The 17,011-nt window shown below is 32.4% G+C and overlaps 3 protein-coding genes across 3 annotated transcripts; 2 read left to right on the top strand and 1 right to left on the bottom strand.

The window, feature by feature from the left end:
- Positions 1-1,219: 1,219 nt before the first annotated feature.
- Positions 1,220-4,869, bottom strand: LOC112521110 (ferredoxin, root R-B1-like). The gene is made up of 2 exons (XM_025129791.1): positions 4,728-4,869; positions 1,220-1,849 (listed from the first exon to the last, which is right to left on the bottom strand). The coding sequence occupies exon 2, from the start codon at positions 1,841-1,843 to the stop codon at positions 1,379-1,381; it is 465 nt and encodes a 154-aa protein (XP_024985559.1). The 5' UTR covers positions 1,844-1,849; positions 4,728-4,869; the 3' UTR covers positions 1,220-1,378.
- A 2,552-nt stretch (positions 4,870-7,421) lies between these two features.
- LOC112521521 (cytochrome b-c1 complex subunit 9-like) lies at positions 7,422-10,612 on the top strand. Its single transcript, XM_025130430.1, has 3 exons — positions 7,422-7,665; positions 8,804-8,851; positions 10,276-10,612. The coding sequence occupies exons 1-3, from the start codon at positions 7,549-7,551 to the stop codon at positions 10,321-10,323; spliced, it is 213 nt and encodes a 70-aa protein (XP_024986198.1). The 5' UTR covers positions 7,422-7,548; the 3' UTR covers positions 10,324-10,612.
- A 1,110-nt stretch (positions 10,613-11,722) lies between these two features.
- Positions 11,723-13,491, top strand: LOC112521865 (F-box/LRR-repeat protein At1g67190-like). The gene has a single exon (XM_025130860.1). The coding sequence runs from the start codon at positions 12,220-12,222 to the stop codon at positions 13,489-13,491; it is 1,272 nt and encodes a 423-aa protein (XP_024986628.1). The 5' UTR covers positions 11,723-12,219.
- Positions 13,492-17,011: the final 3,520 nt, after the last annotated feature.

The following is a 17,011-nucleotide window of genomic DNA, read 5'->3' as shown; positions in this document are numbered from 1 at the left end:
GGTTTTAAGTTGGATTTGAAGTAATTGGACTAGTCTGTTGCTTTAGATAACTGTGTGGAAAGAAAGCGTGAAAGATCAGTGTAGGTTACCTTATAAATGTATAAGAAAAGCATTGAGTGAGCTATCAAGATCATAGCGAGGTTATCGGAAGAACTTAAACAAAGAAGTTATCGGGTGACTCATTAAGCATACTTTTTATTTACGAACACGGGTGTTTTGAAAATGATATAGAAGTAAACATATTTTGCAAAGAATAATAACAATAAGCATATTTTTATACATGAGCCGACATTAAACGTCCAAACTCAAATATCCTATTTTTATTACCACGTGGACCTCATTTTTCTTTTCTTAATATTAATTTGAATTTTATCGATCTATAACAATTATTATATAAAATTAATTCTATTAAATTAAAAATATAAAATGTATATTTAGAGAGTAAGATATTTTGTATTAAATTATATCTTCTTTTTTTTCAATAATATTATAATACATTTTTGTTTCTTTTGTTATGAGTATTGATTTTTTTTATTGAAATTATATATAATTGTAATAAATTTTAAAATTGAAAATATATGTTTGGCAAATGTTTAAGTAATTGTTAGAGCATCTTCAATAGCTATGTTAATAAATGATTTTGAAAATTTAAAATATGTTTTTGCTCCATTAGCTATGTTATATTGTATGCTAAAATAGAGAAAATAAGAGGGATGTGAAAATCTTCAAATTTGAAGAAATCTCTAAAACTTCACATGTCAAAGAGAAATAATATTTAATCATTTCTCACCGGCTAAAGACATTGAAATTAAATGTTTATGTAAAAGAAATAATATTTTCGAATTGTGGATTTGATCCATGGGTTTTGATATTTTTTTTTAACTAGTCTTTATTGTATGTTTATACACATACACAACATATATAGGGTTGGATTCCAATAAGAATGAGAGTTAAAGGTGAGAAACATAAGGAGGGATCTCCATGCTTAGATACATATTAGAATGAGATGCACCGGACCAATTCCCGTGAAAAGTTCAATTCATGGGTGGACAAGAGATTAAGCGAAATATCGTGTGAGAAGTAAGTTAAGTTGAAAAACGTAAGAATAGAGTTGTACCCTTGATCACTTTTAATCTCATACCCACCTATGAATTATACTTTAGAAGGGAATTGATCTGATACGTCTCAACGCACCTCATTAATGTTAGCGTTATAATAAAAGAGAATACCACCAACCATATTATCAAACCCTTAAAAATCCATCAACCACCAACATTTGTTTTCTTCAGTTTTCTAGTCTCAGAAACCACACAAACTACCATTTGGGGACCGAAACGACAAAGATACGTTCCATTCTTGACCAACAAACACAGCTACCTCAATAAAGATCGCCTTCTTTGTGAGTATGAACGACACAATCTGAAGTCGGGTAAGAAACGCAGGTCAGCACGTAACCTTCCTTCATTTGGTTATCGTCAAGAAAGGACCCATCGGATTGGTCAACACAACCAGTAACTATCTTCCCAGCACAGGTGGAGCATGCACCCGCCCTGCAAGAATACGGGAGCTCAATCCCTGCACTCTCGGCTGAGTCAAGGATGTAGCAATCATCGGGTGCATCAAACTCGTTCTCTTCACCATCTGGTCCAATCAGTTTAACCTTGTATGTAGCCATGGCAGTTATCCTGAAGGAACAGCTGGATTTCAACCCAAAGGTTTTCGAGATGCTCTTCATAGACGGAAGAGAGAACCCACGCTTAAGAAAAACTGAAGCAGCAGGAAGGCTGCGACTTTGGGGTGAACTTCTGGCCATGCATTGGGTAGGAAGTCCAATGGAAGCCATGGTTTCCTGAATACAAATTTTCATAATTAAGTAAAAGTCTTAGAAACGACTTATTAAATAGGTACCGCTTAATAATGCATATTCCATAAATTTTAAGTTTACAACAAATTACTGCATACATACAATTTCTTAAAGCTCTTTGAACTTTATAAAAATTAACTAATAACCAACCGATAAACACAGTTCAAATACACTTCCTCTCCCATGAAAATTGCAATCTTGGTTAGCACATGGTTCTTGTTAGGCATATATATAGCGTATCAAATCAGCTTATGTTAGGCATGCAACCAACACAGACGTAACGTGTCTTAACCCAGAATCACTCGAGATCTTTGTCTACTGTCATATAACCATTAACATGATGAAAGAAATCATGATAAGCCTGATCTCCTACACAATAAATGACTTCAAGTTCCTTGAAAGGGAAAAAAGTGGCACTTTGTGACTCCCCTTTAAGGCCATATGGGTGATGTCCAGTCCGCTATGCAACAATGTCTGCTTGGATTTACCAAATTTCCAAACGTACGTAGAGCTTCACTTTCATGGCAATGAGGCATTAGGTCTTTATTATCACACTATAAGAGGAAATGGTCTCTCCACCATCCATCATCCAAGTAATGGTATTTTATTTGGTTCTTTGCATTCTTTCTGAGGAGACATGTTTTGCAACTCTTGCATTAGTTCAATAGATACTTTTACACTAAAACAATAGATTGAGTTTTGACTAGCTTATAAACCCTGCTTCTTCCATCCTCAACTAACGAGAAGTTTTCTAATAGAAGGGGACGTGATATATAAAATAAGATATATAGACATACCTATTATCATTCAGTGAAAGAGTTGTTGTTTCATAACCTTGACAAAGTACCAACCTCTTTATGACTAAAGACCAGATCGAACCAAAGGAATACCATATTACTGGTCTCAACTCTCACAGAGTGAATCAAAAAGAAACTTGCTCCAAGTTCATGCTATCCACTTACATATGGAATGTATTTTCGGCATGTAAACATAAAGAATTAGACGGTACCCACAATAAGGTTGGAACCTCCTTCAAGGAAATGTTCCTCTCAGATAATCAAGGCCAATTAGTGAAGGAGCCTCCAACCTCAATATCATAATCTGAGGACTGCATATGAGGACATCATCACAAACAAGATGTACCACCTTAAAAGGTGAGAAATAGAGGTAAACACACTTCTTCAGCATTACCTTCACCGTACAAGCCATGGCGAGAAATAGACACCTGCCATGGCGGAGGTCAAGCCTCAAATCTTACGAGCCATGGCGAGGCCACGACATTTTTCAAGGCATGACTTATGGCGGCAAATTTTTATATCAAATAGATTATTGTACATATAAACATATATTTTCTACTATCATTCAGTGAGTCAATATATTAAATAATTTAAATTAGGTTATACATTATAAACTAACAAATAAGACATTAAAAAAAGTAAGAAAAATCAAATATTGCATTATAAAAACCGCGCATTAGGTCATGGCATGCCACAGGCCAACGTGGCATGAGACACAAGCCTTAAGTCACAGTGTGCCATGGTGGCTGTTGCGCCGAGATTTTTTGAACACCGGGTGAAGGTAAAGGAGAAACCACAAACTGAGAGTGACTTAGGGCCGGTTTGCTAGCTGCTTAATGAGTTTATTGGGACTCACAACTTGTTCGGTCAGCTATATATGACTGTTTGGTAGTGACTTAATGATATAGAAAGTGGCTTATTCAATAAGCTTTTAGGGGGGAAGCTTTATGCAGAAAGCCAAATTATTTCGAAACCTGCCCCTCCCAATTAAAAAAAACACACTCCTTTCATCTATGAAACAACCCTCCTGAAACAAAACCTTCACAATCTATACAAACAGATTAATCCACACAGACAAATTTATCCATACAAGACTTAATGGAAACCCAACCAAACGGCCCCTTAGGCAATACCCATGAACAACTCTAGAAAAAAGATATGACACTGATGATAACGATGCTACGGAAAGGGGAGGAAAAAATCAAATTTTACAGTCACAAGTAAATTCATCTCAAATATCTGGTTTTCAGCAAGCAAAAGTGCAGTGGTGAGTTTATTAAATCATCATTACAATGAAGAAATAAGAGGATAAGGATCTGGTGGTTGAGAAATTGGATGTTTAGCTTTCATTTCGAGTACATCTAAGACCCTACTTACTTGCCCAATAAGACAAACACAGAAAATCTAGAGAAAGGGGCAAGACATGTAAATTGACAACGAATTTGTCTTGACAATGCAACAAAAACTATTCTTTCAATCAACCAAAATGATTTCAGCTAATTCAATCACATGGGACGCATAAAGTTTGGGTTAGGGTTTAAGGTACAACTACCATTTGTAAATCCTTTCTGGTAGTAGAGGAACATAACACAGATTTACCTCAAATCGCTGCACTTATAATGAATCGATCAAAGTCAGTGTATTACTGTGAATGATTAAACTACAAAAAGAAGAACAAAAAATGAAACAGAGAGCTACGGTTTTCATTGTTTTTAATCAAATTCTCGTGTAAGCATATTCCCTGACAACAGAAGTTGTTTTTCATCAAGAGGACATGAACTAGGAACAGATCCATCTAAAAAACACAGAAGACAGAACTAATTCAACTTTTGTTGAATACTCCGTACAGTTTCCATCCAAAATTCAAACATACAAACCATCAATAGCGTAATCACACCTAAAGAAATCACATAAATCCGAACAACGAGAGAACAAACAAAAGGTAAAGGACAATAACCAGAAAGATCGATGACGAAGATCTAGCATTAACTACGTTGATCATGTATATATATGATGATCAAAAGGGTATAAATCGAAGCAAAGAAAGAGTTGGTGAAGAAACTTACAGAAGATTATAGGGAGAAATGCGGAGGAATGGATGGAAGGCAGGCAGGTGCAGAGGTTTAAAGCAAAATGAGGAGGGTTGGTTTATAGTGGGCGGTGGAGTTTGGTATCTTTGCAGATGAATCATTAGATTTGAAGCAAATCGTGTACTACTGTTATACTTAGGGCTACCAAATAGCATCATCTCTTATTTCAAATTTAAAATTACAAGTATATTATATGTAAGTATTTATATTATATTATAAAATTTTTAATAAAAATTTTTAAAAATTATTTTTTATGAATGAAATATTATTTATTGATGCATATCACTTAAAATTTAAGATTATAAATGATTTTGCGTAAATACAATTTATTAAAGTTTCATTTTTAAATTCGTGTAACTAACTACAGATAAACATAATCAAATCCATAATAAATATTTATTTTGAATATAAAAATCTAATATATAATTAAGATAATCATTGAGTTGCTAACCGAATGTCTAATTATTATCAAAAAAGTAGAATATGTCAGAGATAAGTGTAATATTTATTGGAAATTTTTATTTTTGAGCCTCCATTTTAGATAAAATTTGAATAATCTGTTGAATATGCTCTTAATGGAGATTAACAAGACTCACAACTTATTCGGTTTAACTAACAAAACTGTTTGACAATGACTTTATTATATAGAAAGTGACGGCTTATTTAATAAGCCTTTACACTGAGAACTTTATGCAGAAAGACAATTTTTTTAATATCTATCTCAATTGAAAAACACAATACTTTTATTTAGGAAAATATTTTCCAAAACAAAAATCTTCTAAATTATATACAAACAATTTTATAAATACTAGAAGAGTACTCGTGCAATGCAGCGAGACACATCTTGATTTTAATGTTCTATTTTATTATTTGTCTCTATCAAATGTCGATGTTATAATACGATTTTATGTGTTTTTAAAAAAGTAATAATGATTTTATTTTTAAATAAAATATTAATTTGAAGATATCATAAAAATTTGAAAAAAATATATATCAATTTTAATATTAAATCAACTATTTAAAAATTCTCATTTTTATGTAATTTCTTTAATTTTTTTATTGTAATTTAATTTAAGTTTAATAAAAAATAATTTATTTTTTGTTTAATAATATAACATTTTATAAAGATAATAATTAAGTATTCTATTAGAACACAATGATTATCCTATTTATATTTTAGATTTTTTATATTTAAAATGAGATATTTATCATTTATTTGATTATGTTTATCTGTAGTTAGTTACACGAATTCAGATATGGAGCTTTAATAAGTTGTACTTATACACAATCTATTTGTAATCTTGAGTTTTAAATAATATGTATTAATAAACAGTACTTTACATATAAAAAATAGTTTTTAAAAGTTTTTGTCAAATACTTTATAATATAATATAAATAAGAGATAATAAAAAACAATCAAACAACCCCTAAATTAAAAGTTGGCTTAGTTAATTTTACACTTATATTTTTTTAATATTTTTTTCAAAATAAGAATAAAAATCAAATTTAAATTTAAATTTAATCAAAAGAAATTATCATATTCAATTTCAACAGTTTTTTCAAAGATTAAAATATTAATTATATTCTTAAAATAATAAATATTATTTTTTCATGTTAAACATTTAATTTAAAGGATTCAGAAATACTAGAAAGCTATTTATCTCTCATAATAATTATTTATGGAAATTTCTCCAAATTCAAAGAATTTCTAATTTTCTCTCTTTATTTCTCAATTTTAAATAAAGTTTTGAAAATTTTATTTTAAATTTTTTTGTCAAAAATTTTCATTTTTTAATTTGGGAGAATCTTTTGCACTTGCTTTAAAGTCTTAAAGACAACAGAGATGCACATCAAATTTGATTTGACAAATATAAGCTAGCTCATATTTGAAGCTTATTGAGAAAGTCATGTTTTAACTATTCATAAACTAGATGAAAATCCAGCTTATTAAAATGATACTTAGAAAAATGTTTCAATAAGTTCTAGTAACTTTCTGCCATTTCATTCCAAATATACTTGTTAATTGTTATCAATTATTATTTATTGTTATTGATTGTTGATTAATATACATTTATTTCATACCGAGCAAGATCTTTTGATCATTATTATACCTTTTACTAAGTAAAACTATCGAACCCTATAATATTCGTCTTATAAAATAAATGACAACGGGTAAATATTTATCTGATAAATTTATAGTCAACGACCACTAATATTTATTACTTATTAACTTTTTGTAAAAAAATAATTTTATTTGGTAATAAAATTTCAGAATTGAAAAATAGAACGACAATTGGGATAGAGGTGACTACAGGACTGTTTGGTAATTGTTGAATGATTTGGTACAAAATTAAGTGGTCAGAATGATTAAGAGACTCTCATGATATAGTGTAAAATAAAATATAATTGTTTGGTAATTGTGTACAATGAAATTGGGTTCTTAACAGTTAAGAAAGATCTATGATACAAAATCATCAGAGGGTTTCAGAACCATTATGAAACAGATTTTTTTTTTGTCAAACAAGATTTATCTTTTTATGATTCATATGTCTTTTAATGAAACTATTAAAAGGTAAACAAATAACTCATGTGGTGTTTTTAGACCGGAATAGTCGGATCTGATCGGTTTAGCAATGGATCCGGATCGGGTTTCGGTTTTATCCTGAATTGCCATTTCCCAGTAAGAAAAAGAAGCGTCAGTAACCTAGACACGCCGAAAAACCCAACAGCATCTCTTCTCCGATCGGCCGATCCGTCGACAAGAGTGAGAGATACAGATTACAGTCACACCATCACCATGAGTGCGGCAGTTCGGAGAACCGGAGGATTGTTCGAAGGACTATACAAAGTCCTTATGCGCCGTAATTCTGTCTACGTCACTTTCGTCATCGCCGGTGCTTTTGTCGGTGAACGGGTTAGGGTTCTTATTCCCCCTAGTCTAATATATGTTTGTTTATATGACACACACTGATATGTATATTCATCGATTTTATTTTCCGTTGATCAACCAGGATATTAGGGTTGTGCTTGAATATTCACTTAGTTAATTGTCATTGTAGATCTGATTTATTTGTGGATTACTAACTGTCATATGTAAAACCACCATCTCCATCACAATTTCATTTGTGCTAAAAACAGGAGATTTTAGGAAGTAGTTTACAGCTTTCACGTTTAGGCTACTAACATCTTAAAAGGATTTGTACGAATAGAATTTACAGATGCTAACGAGCAATCAGTTTGTGATATATAGCCAGGGAAAGAAACAAAATTGAACTGACAGAAATTTGATTGCCTTAGTGATTATGAGGGGAGAACATTTTGGTGAAGTGTAGGGTTGTGCCATCTGATACCACATTTTTCAATTCCCTTTTTGAGTTCTTGGTACTAAGTTACCAATAACTTTTTACTATAAACTTGGAGCGTTGCAAAATGCAAACAGTATCAATGGCCCTTCAGGGTAGTTGGTGGGTCATGTATCTCATCTGGATGATGATTCTTGCATGACATTCTGTCTCAGTTCGACTGTGATATGAATTGTGACTTGTCAGTTTTCTTGCAAGTCCTTAGTGATGGGCTAGTAATAGCTTTCAACTTGGTTGTTTTGGATGTTATTGGGCCAGTTTGCTTACTAGGGATTGGATGTTAAAAGGGTTATACTAAATATGTATGAAATGAAAAATAAATGGGTTTCTAGTTATTTAGAAGATCTAAAACATGGGTTTGTATTGAGAGAAACCAAAACCGTAAAGTCTTTTTAAATCGAGAAGGATGAATAAAGTTACCGTGCTTTTCTTTGTACTTTGAGTGTGATAATTGGTTAATAAGAGAGAAATAGAAACACAGATGTGGCTATCGAATTCTACCTTGGAATGAATGCAGTTTCCAAATCCTTTTTTGGTCTATTCTCTTTTTGTCTGTTGACGTAAAGGGGTTATTAGTGTAATCAATTTGTGCAAGTTGGTTATTCCATTTCTTAACTGAGTTCCTTGTATAAACCAATGCACAATCGGATGCAATTGACTGATGGTGCTGTGCTGATTTACGTGTTTCAGGCAGTTGACTATGGAGTTCATAAACTTTGGGAGAACAACAACATTGGGGTAATGTCCAGCTTTTATTTCTATGATGCATTTTGTGATTTCTGTTGTTTTCTAAATCGACAATGGACCAAATTACTTCTCACAAGCCCCACTCTTTTATATATGTTAAGATTCTGTCAGATGTTTTAGACCGTTTTAATGTTAGGAAATGGTGCAACTCATGACAGCTAAGCAAATGTTTTTTTTATGTTTGCAACTGGTGCGAAATGCAAGTCATGGTTACTATGCATTTGACTTCTGCTCCGAGTTTTAGGTTTCACAATACACAACCAAGGTCTTAATTCTTTAGGTTTTATGGAACAAGTCACCCATAAGGTTGGGAACTCTTAAAGTAATTTGGTGTATTACACATAGACAAATTGATAGAAGAATGGTTTGGCTATTGAATATTATTCAGTATTGTTGGATATGCTTTTTCTCTTTTACTTTTGCTTTGTTTTTTATGCTAAATTGTTTCAACATGCTAGAATATAATGTTTGCCTGCATGCACATTTACACCAAGAAGTTTCAATAAGTAAGAAAATTTTAATTGACTGAATAATTGTATAGTTTATTTATATATTGTTCTAGTAATGCTAATGCAGACCATCATTGAAGGATATGACTTTTGTTTTCACGATCTTGCTAAAAGTAAAATCAAGGTCTTGGGTTCTTGAATATTTTAAAATTGCAGCAATTGTATGAAGAAGTTCTGGAGTGTCTCACGAGTCTTTCTTTTAACGTCAGATCAAACTCTAGAAAAGCATATTTAAGAATGGAACTTGTGAAGTAAACATAATTATGACAGTCTAGGGGAGGGGAAGGACGCATAGCCTACTGCATTAATGTACAATTAGCTAGAGGGAAAAGAAATCACACGCAGTTGTCACGATGCTATTTAGACACAAATTGCATCAGAGAGACATCACCAAATTCCATATTTCACATCTTTCCTGCAAGCAGTTCTTACTTGAGAAAATTAGGAATGTTGTTTTCAGAACAGAGTCCTTATTCTATCATAGCCTCCACCATATGTCTGCTCGCTTATGATGTCACACCTTTTTTTCGTTTTTTCTCTTCCATTTTTATCTTTCCCCAACCCTTCTCTAATGAAATGTTTATGTTCATGAGTTGCCTCCTTGGTGTCATAATCCCTTTATCTTCTGTAGTTCAAAACCCTTCACCTCCATGGTCATAAACACAATATATATTGTATAGTTAATTCACACTCGTTGCTGCATCCACTTTTTGCTCTTAGATCAATAGTGTTACTGAGTCAGAAGATAGGCATATGGGACAGGTTCATTTTCTGTTTGGGGCTGATGTTATTTTGGCTGACTGGTCAGAGTTTACTTTTATCAAGTCCATCCAAGTACTACTGTTATCCTTTTTTGGGGTTCTACATGTTTGTTATATCTCTAACATATGGGTTGTCTTTATGCAGAAACGTTACGAGGACATTTCTGTTTTGGGACAGAGGCCAACCGAATAAAGTGGGCATCATATGTGATTGTTTCTTCCTGTTTTTGGGATATTCAAAAGGACAAATTTTATGATGAATGTTGATAATAAGTGTTCATTATTTTGGATCAAACTGGTTGTGGCATTCCTATCCCCCACTCCAGAACTAGATCCTTCAACTTTGCAGAGAAAGCCAATTCTCATTATTTTGCTTAAATTTTACTCTGTTTTTCTTACCATCTTGTAATGATGTTTGTGTATAATTATACACCATTTGCTTCCAACATTTGTGGAGGGAATGAAAGAGGAGGGTGTTGCTCATGGATTCAAATTCGACATTTGGGTGTTATAATCCATATGTGTGAGATCACAGGTTCGAGCCTCTACTAATGAGATGCATCTGCCGATTTACCTTTCCCATGATGATCTCATCATGAGAGGTGTGGTGGGTCTGTTTGTGAATACCCTTGTTTACCTAGACTTTTGATTGAATAAAACTGCAAACCAAACCAATTTGTTACGGTTTGAACCGGACAACAGTGCTTACCCAAAATCGTTTTAATCGGTAACCCGTTGCTACAAAATACTTGGTAAATAGCAATTTTGAATCGATGTTTTACCTAGACCAAATTTGTTACCCAGATTGCATTCTTATTCGAATAATGTTTAATTTGTGTTGATAAGAATCTTGATACTTAAGATGCCTAGATATTAGAATGAGACTTGTCCAATTGGGGAATCTGGTATACCCGTCCTGACGGGGCCGGGGATTCCCCACAAAATCCGGGACCATAGATGGGGATCTCTGAAAGTTAAAAACAGAGGATGTGGATGTGGATGTGGACGTGGACATGGCTAGGGCCAGGTAACTTGATCCTAGCCCCGTCCCCTGTCTCCGTATATTAAATATATTGTATATTTATATTTATTATTAAATATATATTTTTAAAAAATTAGATTTATTATCTTTTAGATTTAAAAATAATATTTTGACCTTTCTTCTTATATCTATATTTTTTAAATTGTTTTAATTATTTTAGATAAAAACATGGAGGGTTGAAAACGTTTGTTGAAACAATCACGTATGATGATATTTTATTAACATATGGATATTAAGTAAGGTTCAAACAAAAACGTTAACTATTTAAGAAAACAAGAAAAATGTCGTTAATATACAAAATATTATACATTAACATCGAAAAAATGAAAGCGATCGACTTTTAAACATGTATGATTTTCTCAATACTTGACATGCTCACCCGGTGAGATAACAAATGTTATCTGAACCTGATAAACTCACAAAGTATCCTTGGATACAAAATTTATTTAATAGAAATAAGTTATTACGAGTTGAGGGAGCTTTTGGTGAGCATTTGACGTTACCGAACGTTCAACTCCAAGGAACAAGAGACGGACTCGGTCGCGTCATTTGACCCCCGGGTTAGCCCACGGCGAATCGCCTCTCGCCAATACGATTGGGGCCAATCCCCACCAACTCCGATCTCTTTTCCCTTGCAGAAACTCCGATCACCGTCGCCTCTTCATCATATTCATCGTCTCTTTCCGGTACCTCCTTTTTTCCATCCAATTTTCTGTAATTTTCAATTCTGTATATGGGTTTTTATCTAGAAATCAGGTTCAAAAATACCCTTCTCCAATCTATTAACTTCTCCCCTCTTGTTTCTATACCTACATTCTTCAATTGGCGTCCATGATTTCTCGAAAAAAAGGGTTTTTCTAATTTTCCTCCACTGTTTCCAATGTGATCATCATTTATCACAATGTGCGTTTTCATCATTGTTTCCGATGCTTATCTTGAATTCTTGATTGCCATCAGACCCCTTATTCTTAGTCTTTTCCTGTTATAGAATTAGGGTTCATACTTCACTTGTTTGTGTGATTCAAAGATTATTAAGCTGTTACTGCTATGGATCGTGTTCCTGTTGAAGTAATTGGCAACATACTCTCCCATCTTGGGGCTGCCAGAGATGTTGTAATTGCTTCAGCTACATGTAAGAAATGGCGAGAGGCTTGTCATAGGCATCTTCATATGCTGTCATTCAATTCCGATGATTGGCCGGTTTTCAGGGATCTTACAACTAGTAGGCTCGAGATATTGATCACCCAGACTATATTTCAAACCAAAGGTTTACAAGGTCTCTCCATTTTAATGGATGATGTTGACGAGTTTTCGGCTTCTGCTGTTATTGCTTGGCTGATGTATACTAGAGAAACGTTACGCTGCTTGTTTTATAATGTTCGAACCACTCCAAATGTCAACATTCTTGACATTTGTGGACGGCAAAAGCTCGAACTATTGGTTTTGGCTCATAATTCGATCACTGGGGTTGAGCCGAATTATCAAAGATTTCCTTTTCTTACGTCGCTTTCTCTGAGTTATGTTAGTATTTCATCATTGGATCTTAATTTATTACTCACAGCTTGTCCTAACATTGAGTTTTTGGGTCTTATAAGTCCGGAGATTGCCATCACTGATGCTCAGGTTACAGTCGAATTGAGTAGTCAAACGTTAAAGAAAGTGTATGTCGAAGCCATAAGTTTAGACAAGTTTACTCTAGAAGCCGATAATCTTGAGAAATTGCATTTAAAAGATTGTGCTCTTGAGCTATTTGAGTTAAGTGGCAAGGGTACTCTGAAGCATTTCAAGATGGATGATGTTAGTATTCTACATCTTGACATTGTTGAGCCCGTGGATGGTCTTGAGATCGTTGATGTGAGCAATTTCACGATCATTTGGTCAAAGTTTTATCAAATAATCTCGAAATCTTCCAAATTGAGAAGGCTTCGCCTTTGGAACGTGGTCTTTGATGATGAGATAGAGTTTGTTGATTTGGAGTCGATTGCTTTATGTTTTCCTGATTTAAGCTATCTTGCATTGAGTTATGACCTACGAGATGACTTAAAAGAGGGCATTCTTCATTATAGTTTGCAAGGTTCGTCTCCAATGGAGAATGTGAGTGTGTTGGATCTTGGATGGACGGTTCTTGATGAGCATTTTGCAGATTGGGTTGCATGCCTGCTTAGAAGATGTCCGAATCTTAAGAAGTTGATAATTCGTGGGGTTGTTTCCGAGTCAAAAACACATGTAGAATGCCATATGTTGGCCAGTTTTACTTCATCAATTGTTCAACTTATGAGAAAATACCTTCATGTGGATGTTCAGTTTGTATATGAATAAAAGTTTTCAAGATTCTTTTCAAGATTATTTTCAAGATTCAAGCTTTTGTGTGGTCTTTTCTCTAAACAGACCTCGGAAGCGATACTCAAAACCCGTTCTTTTTCGAATTCTGTTAATATGATCTTTGTGGCATCTGTTGCAGGTAACTTAACTAGTAACTACTGTGCTGCAATGGATCCTAAGGTTTGTTCTATGGCTATAATTATTCAAATGTTCTTGTGTTGAATTTGAACCTGGGACCTCCTGGTACTTTTGTCTTTTGGAGCCAAACTCAAACCAATCAGGCACCACCCTTATAGTTTGGTTCACAATTTTTGTGTTTATAGTGTACATAGTCAAGTTTTCTTGAACACAAATTGGTGCATAATTTTGTACCAAATGAACCCTCACATCATATACCCAAGTTTGAGAAGGATCTTGCATATTTATATGTTTTAAGATAAGAGGTAGGCATGAACGCCCCAAAACCAGTTAAAGTCCCGATGCGGATCAGAACATGTTACATTTTGGCCCGTTAAAGAGGGAACGATAAGGACGAGTTAAAACCGGTCGGTCCTTATCAGCTACGTTTTGTCTAAATGACCGGTTATCGAGTCACTTATGGTTAACCATTTATGACCGATTTTTTTTCTTCAAAAAAGCATCATATGATGCTCCCACGTTGGTCAACAAGCCGGTTAAATTGATATTTATAGAGCTAGTATCTTTTGTTAACTAATCCATATATTAACGATATTAACTCTCTAAACCAATAGGAATACATCTAATGTCATTGTTCATGTATCACATTGTAATTATTGGGAAGGACAATTTGGTAATTTTTCTATTACTCTAAAGCATTTAAATGTAGGTTACATGATTTCTAATGGGATTTCAAAAACTGTTCATTGATACATATCATTCATTTATGAACACATTCACTGTTTCACTATTTTTCATTTTTACTTATGCACATATTTACTATTTCACCTATGAACACATGAGTTTGCTATATATATATATATATATATATATATATATGTAGAGACTTGGGATCATGTGAGACCAAAGGTTTTTTGTGAGAACCGTAAGACCAATTCTCAACCCTTGGATTAGATCTACAATCTGAACATTCATAATCACAAAATTATCACGAGACTTCTCAATAATCACAAAATTGCCACCGTGCAACTTTAGACCATTAGCTCATTAGTTAATAAAGTTAATCAATGAACATAAATTGGTCTTACGGATCTCACGAAAAACCTTTGGTCTCACGTGATCCCAAGTCTATATATATATAAAAGACCCGTAAGACCAATTCTCAATCCTTGGATTAGATCTACAATCTAAACATTCATAGTCACAAAATTGCCACGAGACTTCTCAATAATCACAAAATTGTCAACGTGCAACTTTAGACCATTAGATCGTTAACTTATAAAGTTGATCAATGAACATAAATTGGTCTCATGGGTCTCACGTGAACCCAACCCTATATATATATATATATATATATATATACATATATATATATATATAGAGAGAGAGAGAGAGGAGCGATCAAATGAAAACCACCCTCATTTGTAAAAACCATACAAACCACCCTCATACGTCGATTTCATTATTTAATCTTATGAAACTTTTTCATGAAATTGTTTAATCTTGTGAAATTGTTTCATATAATACTTTTTTTGATGAATTTGTGTCATATATGGTTATGAAATTGTTTCATATAATATTTAATGAAATTTTAATGAAACTGTTTCATGTATTTCTCTAAAATTAAAATAATGAAGATGATAATATTCATGATTAACACYMTCCACAAYAAAAATGGTTAATCAACCTCTCATAATTACAAAAAAATGAACAAAATGAAAAATTATGATTGGTTGAATGAGGTTTTCATGGTTTTTACAAATGAAGTGCTTTTTATTTGAACGCTCTCCTCTCTCTCTCTCTTTATATATATATATATATATATATATATATATATATATATATATGTGCGTGATCAAATGAAAACCACCCTCAGTTGTACAAACCGTACAAACTACCCTCATACATCTATTTCATTGTTTGATCTTATGAAATTTTTTCATAAAATTGTTTAGTTTTGTGAAATTGTTTCATATAATACTTTTTTTGATGAATTTGTTTCATATATGGTTATGAAATTGTTTCATATAATACTTTTTTTGATGAATTTGTTTCATATATGGTTATGAAATTGTTTCATATAATATTTAATGAAATTTTAATGAAACTGTTTCATGTATTTCTGTAAAATTAAAATAATGAAGACGATAATATCCATGATTAACACCATCCACAATAAAAATGGTTAATCAACATCTCATAATTACAAAAAAAAAATGAAAAAAATGAAAAATTATGATTGGTTGAATGTGGTTTTCACGGTTTATACAAATTGGATGGTTTTTATTTGAACGTTCCTCTATGTATATGTGTGTGTGTGTGTGTGTGTATATATATATAAGTTACACATTTATTGTTTCACCTATGAACACATGATTTTGTTTCAAATGCAATCAATCACATTTGTACAACCAATGCAATCCAATAAATTGAAATATTTATGGAAATTATGAGAGTTTATTTATTATGATTTAAATATTTATGGAAGATGAATAAAGTTCATTAATTATGATCAATACTTTATATTAATAAACAATCAAAACTTCTATGAAATTACATATTCATCAAATTAAATGGACGATTGAGATTGAGTGGTATTGATTGTACAAATGTAAAAAGTTGTATAATAATCCATATATAGAGAGAGAAATGAGATAGGTGAAGATAAATAGATAAATAAAAATAGCTTCAGATCAAATTCAAAACTCAAATTAATATCATATCGTGTGATTATTGTTAATGGATAAATTGATTGAATCGTGAATTTAGAAAAATCTAAATCGAAAATTAAATATTATCCAAAAATTTAATATATTATTATTATTATTATTTTAAAAAGGAAGTAAATATTATATAAGGTATTGGAGTAGCATAGTTTCTCAACTACCTTCTTGTTATTTTATATAGAGAGAGAAGACAAAGAGCCCTTTAAATTATACAAGGAGGGTATTTTTGTCTTATTTTGAATTTAGTAATATCAATAATGTCAAATCTATTTTTAAATAATTGTTTTGTAATATCATAAATATATTTTATGCTTGATAAATAAACTATTAAAATAATATTTTTTTAAAAGGCTAGTTGCATCTTCTATGTTTTTCATCAACCCTTTCTAATGAATAGATTGTGTGGGTGAAAAATGTATTCAAGTGAAATATTAAATAAGTAATAAATGAATAATCGTGTTGTCGTTAAAGGGGCTGGTGGGGATTCCGATATCTGAACTGACTTGATCGAGAAATCCTCAAGTTGACTTGGGATGACGACATAGATGGGGAATTCTGGAATTTAGAAACCGGGGATGGCTAATACATGAATTCCCTAAACATGTTTCTGAACCTGACGAATTATACATATAAAAGTAAAATATGTATCGTAC

This window comes from Cynara cardunculus, assembly GCF_001531365.2.
Source record: "Cynara cardunculus var. scolymus isolate 2C chromosome LG 11, CcrdV1, whole genome shotgun sequence".
Classification (NCBI taxonomy): domain Eukaryota; kingdom Viridiplantae; phylum Streptophyta; class Magnoliopsida; order Asterales; family Asteraceae; genus Cynara; species Cynara cardunculus.
This window is presented reverse-complemented; position numbering and strand designations above follow the sequence as displayed.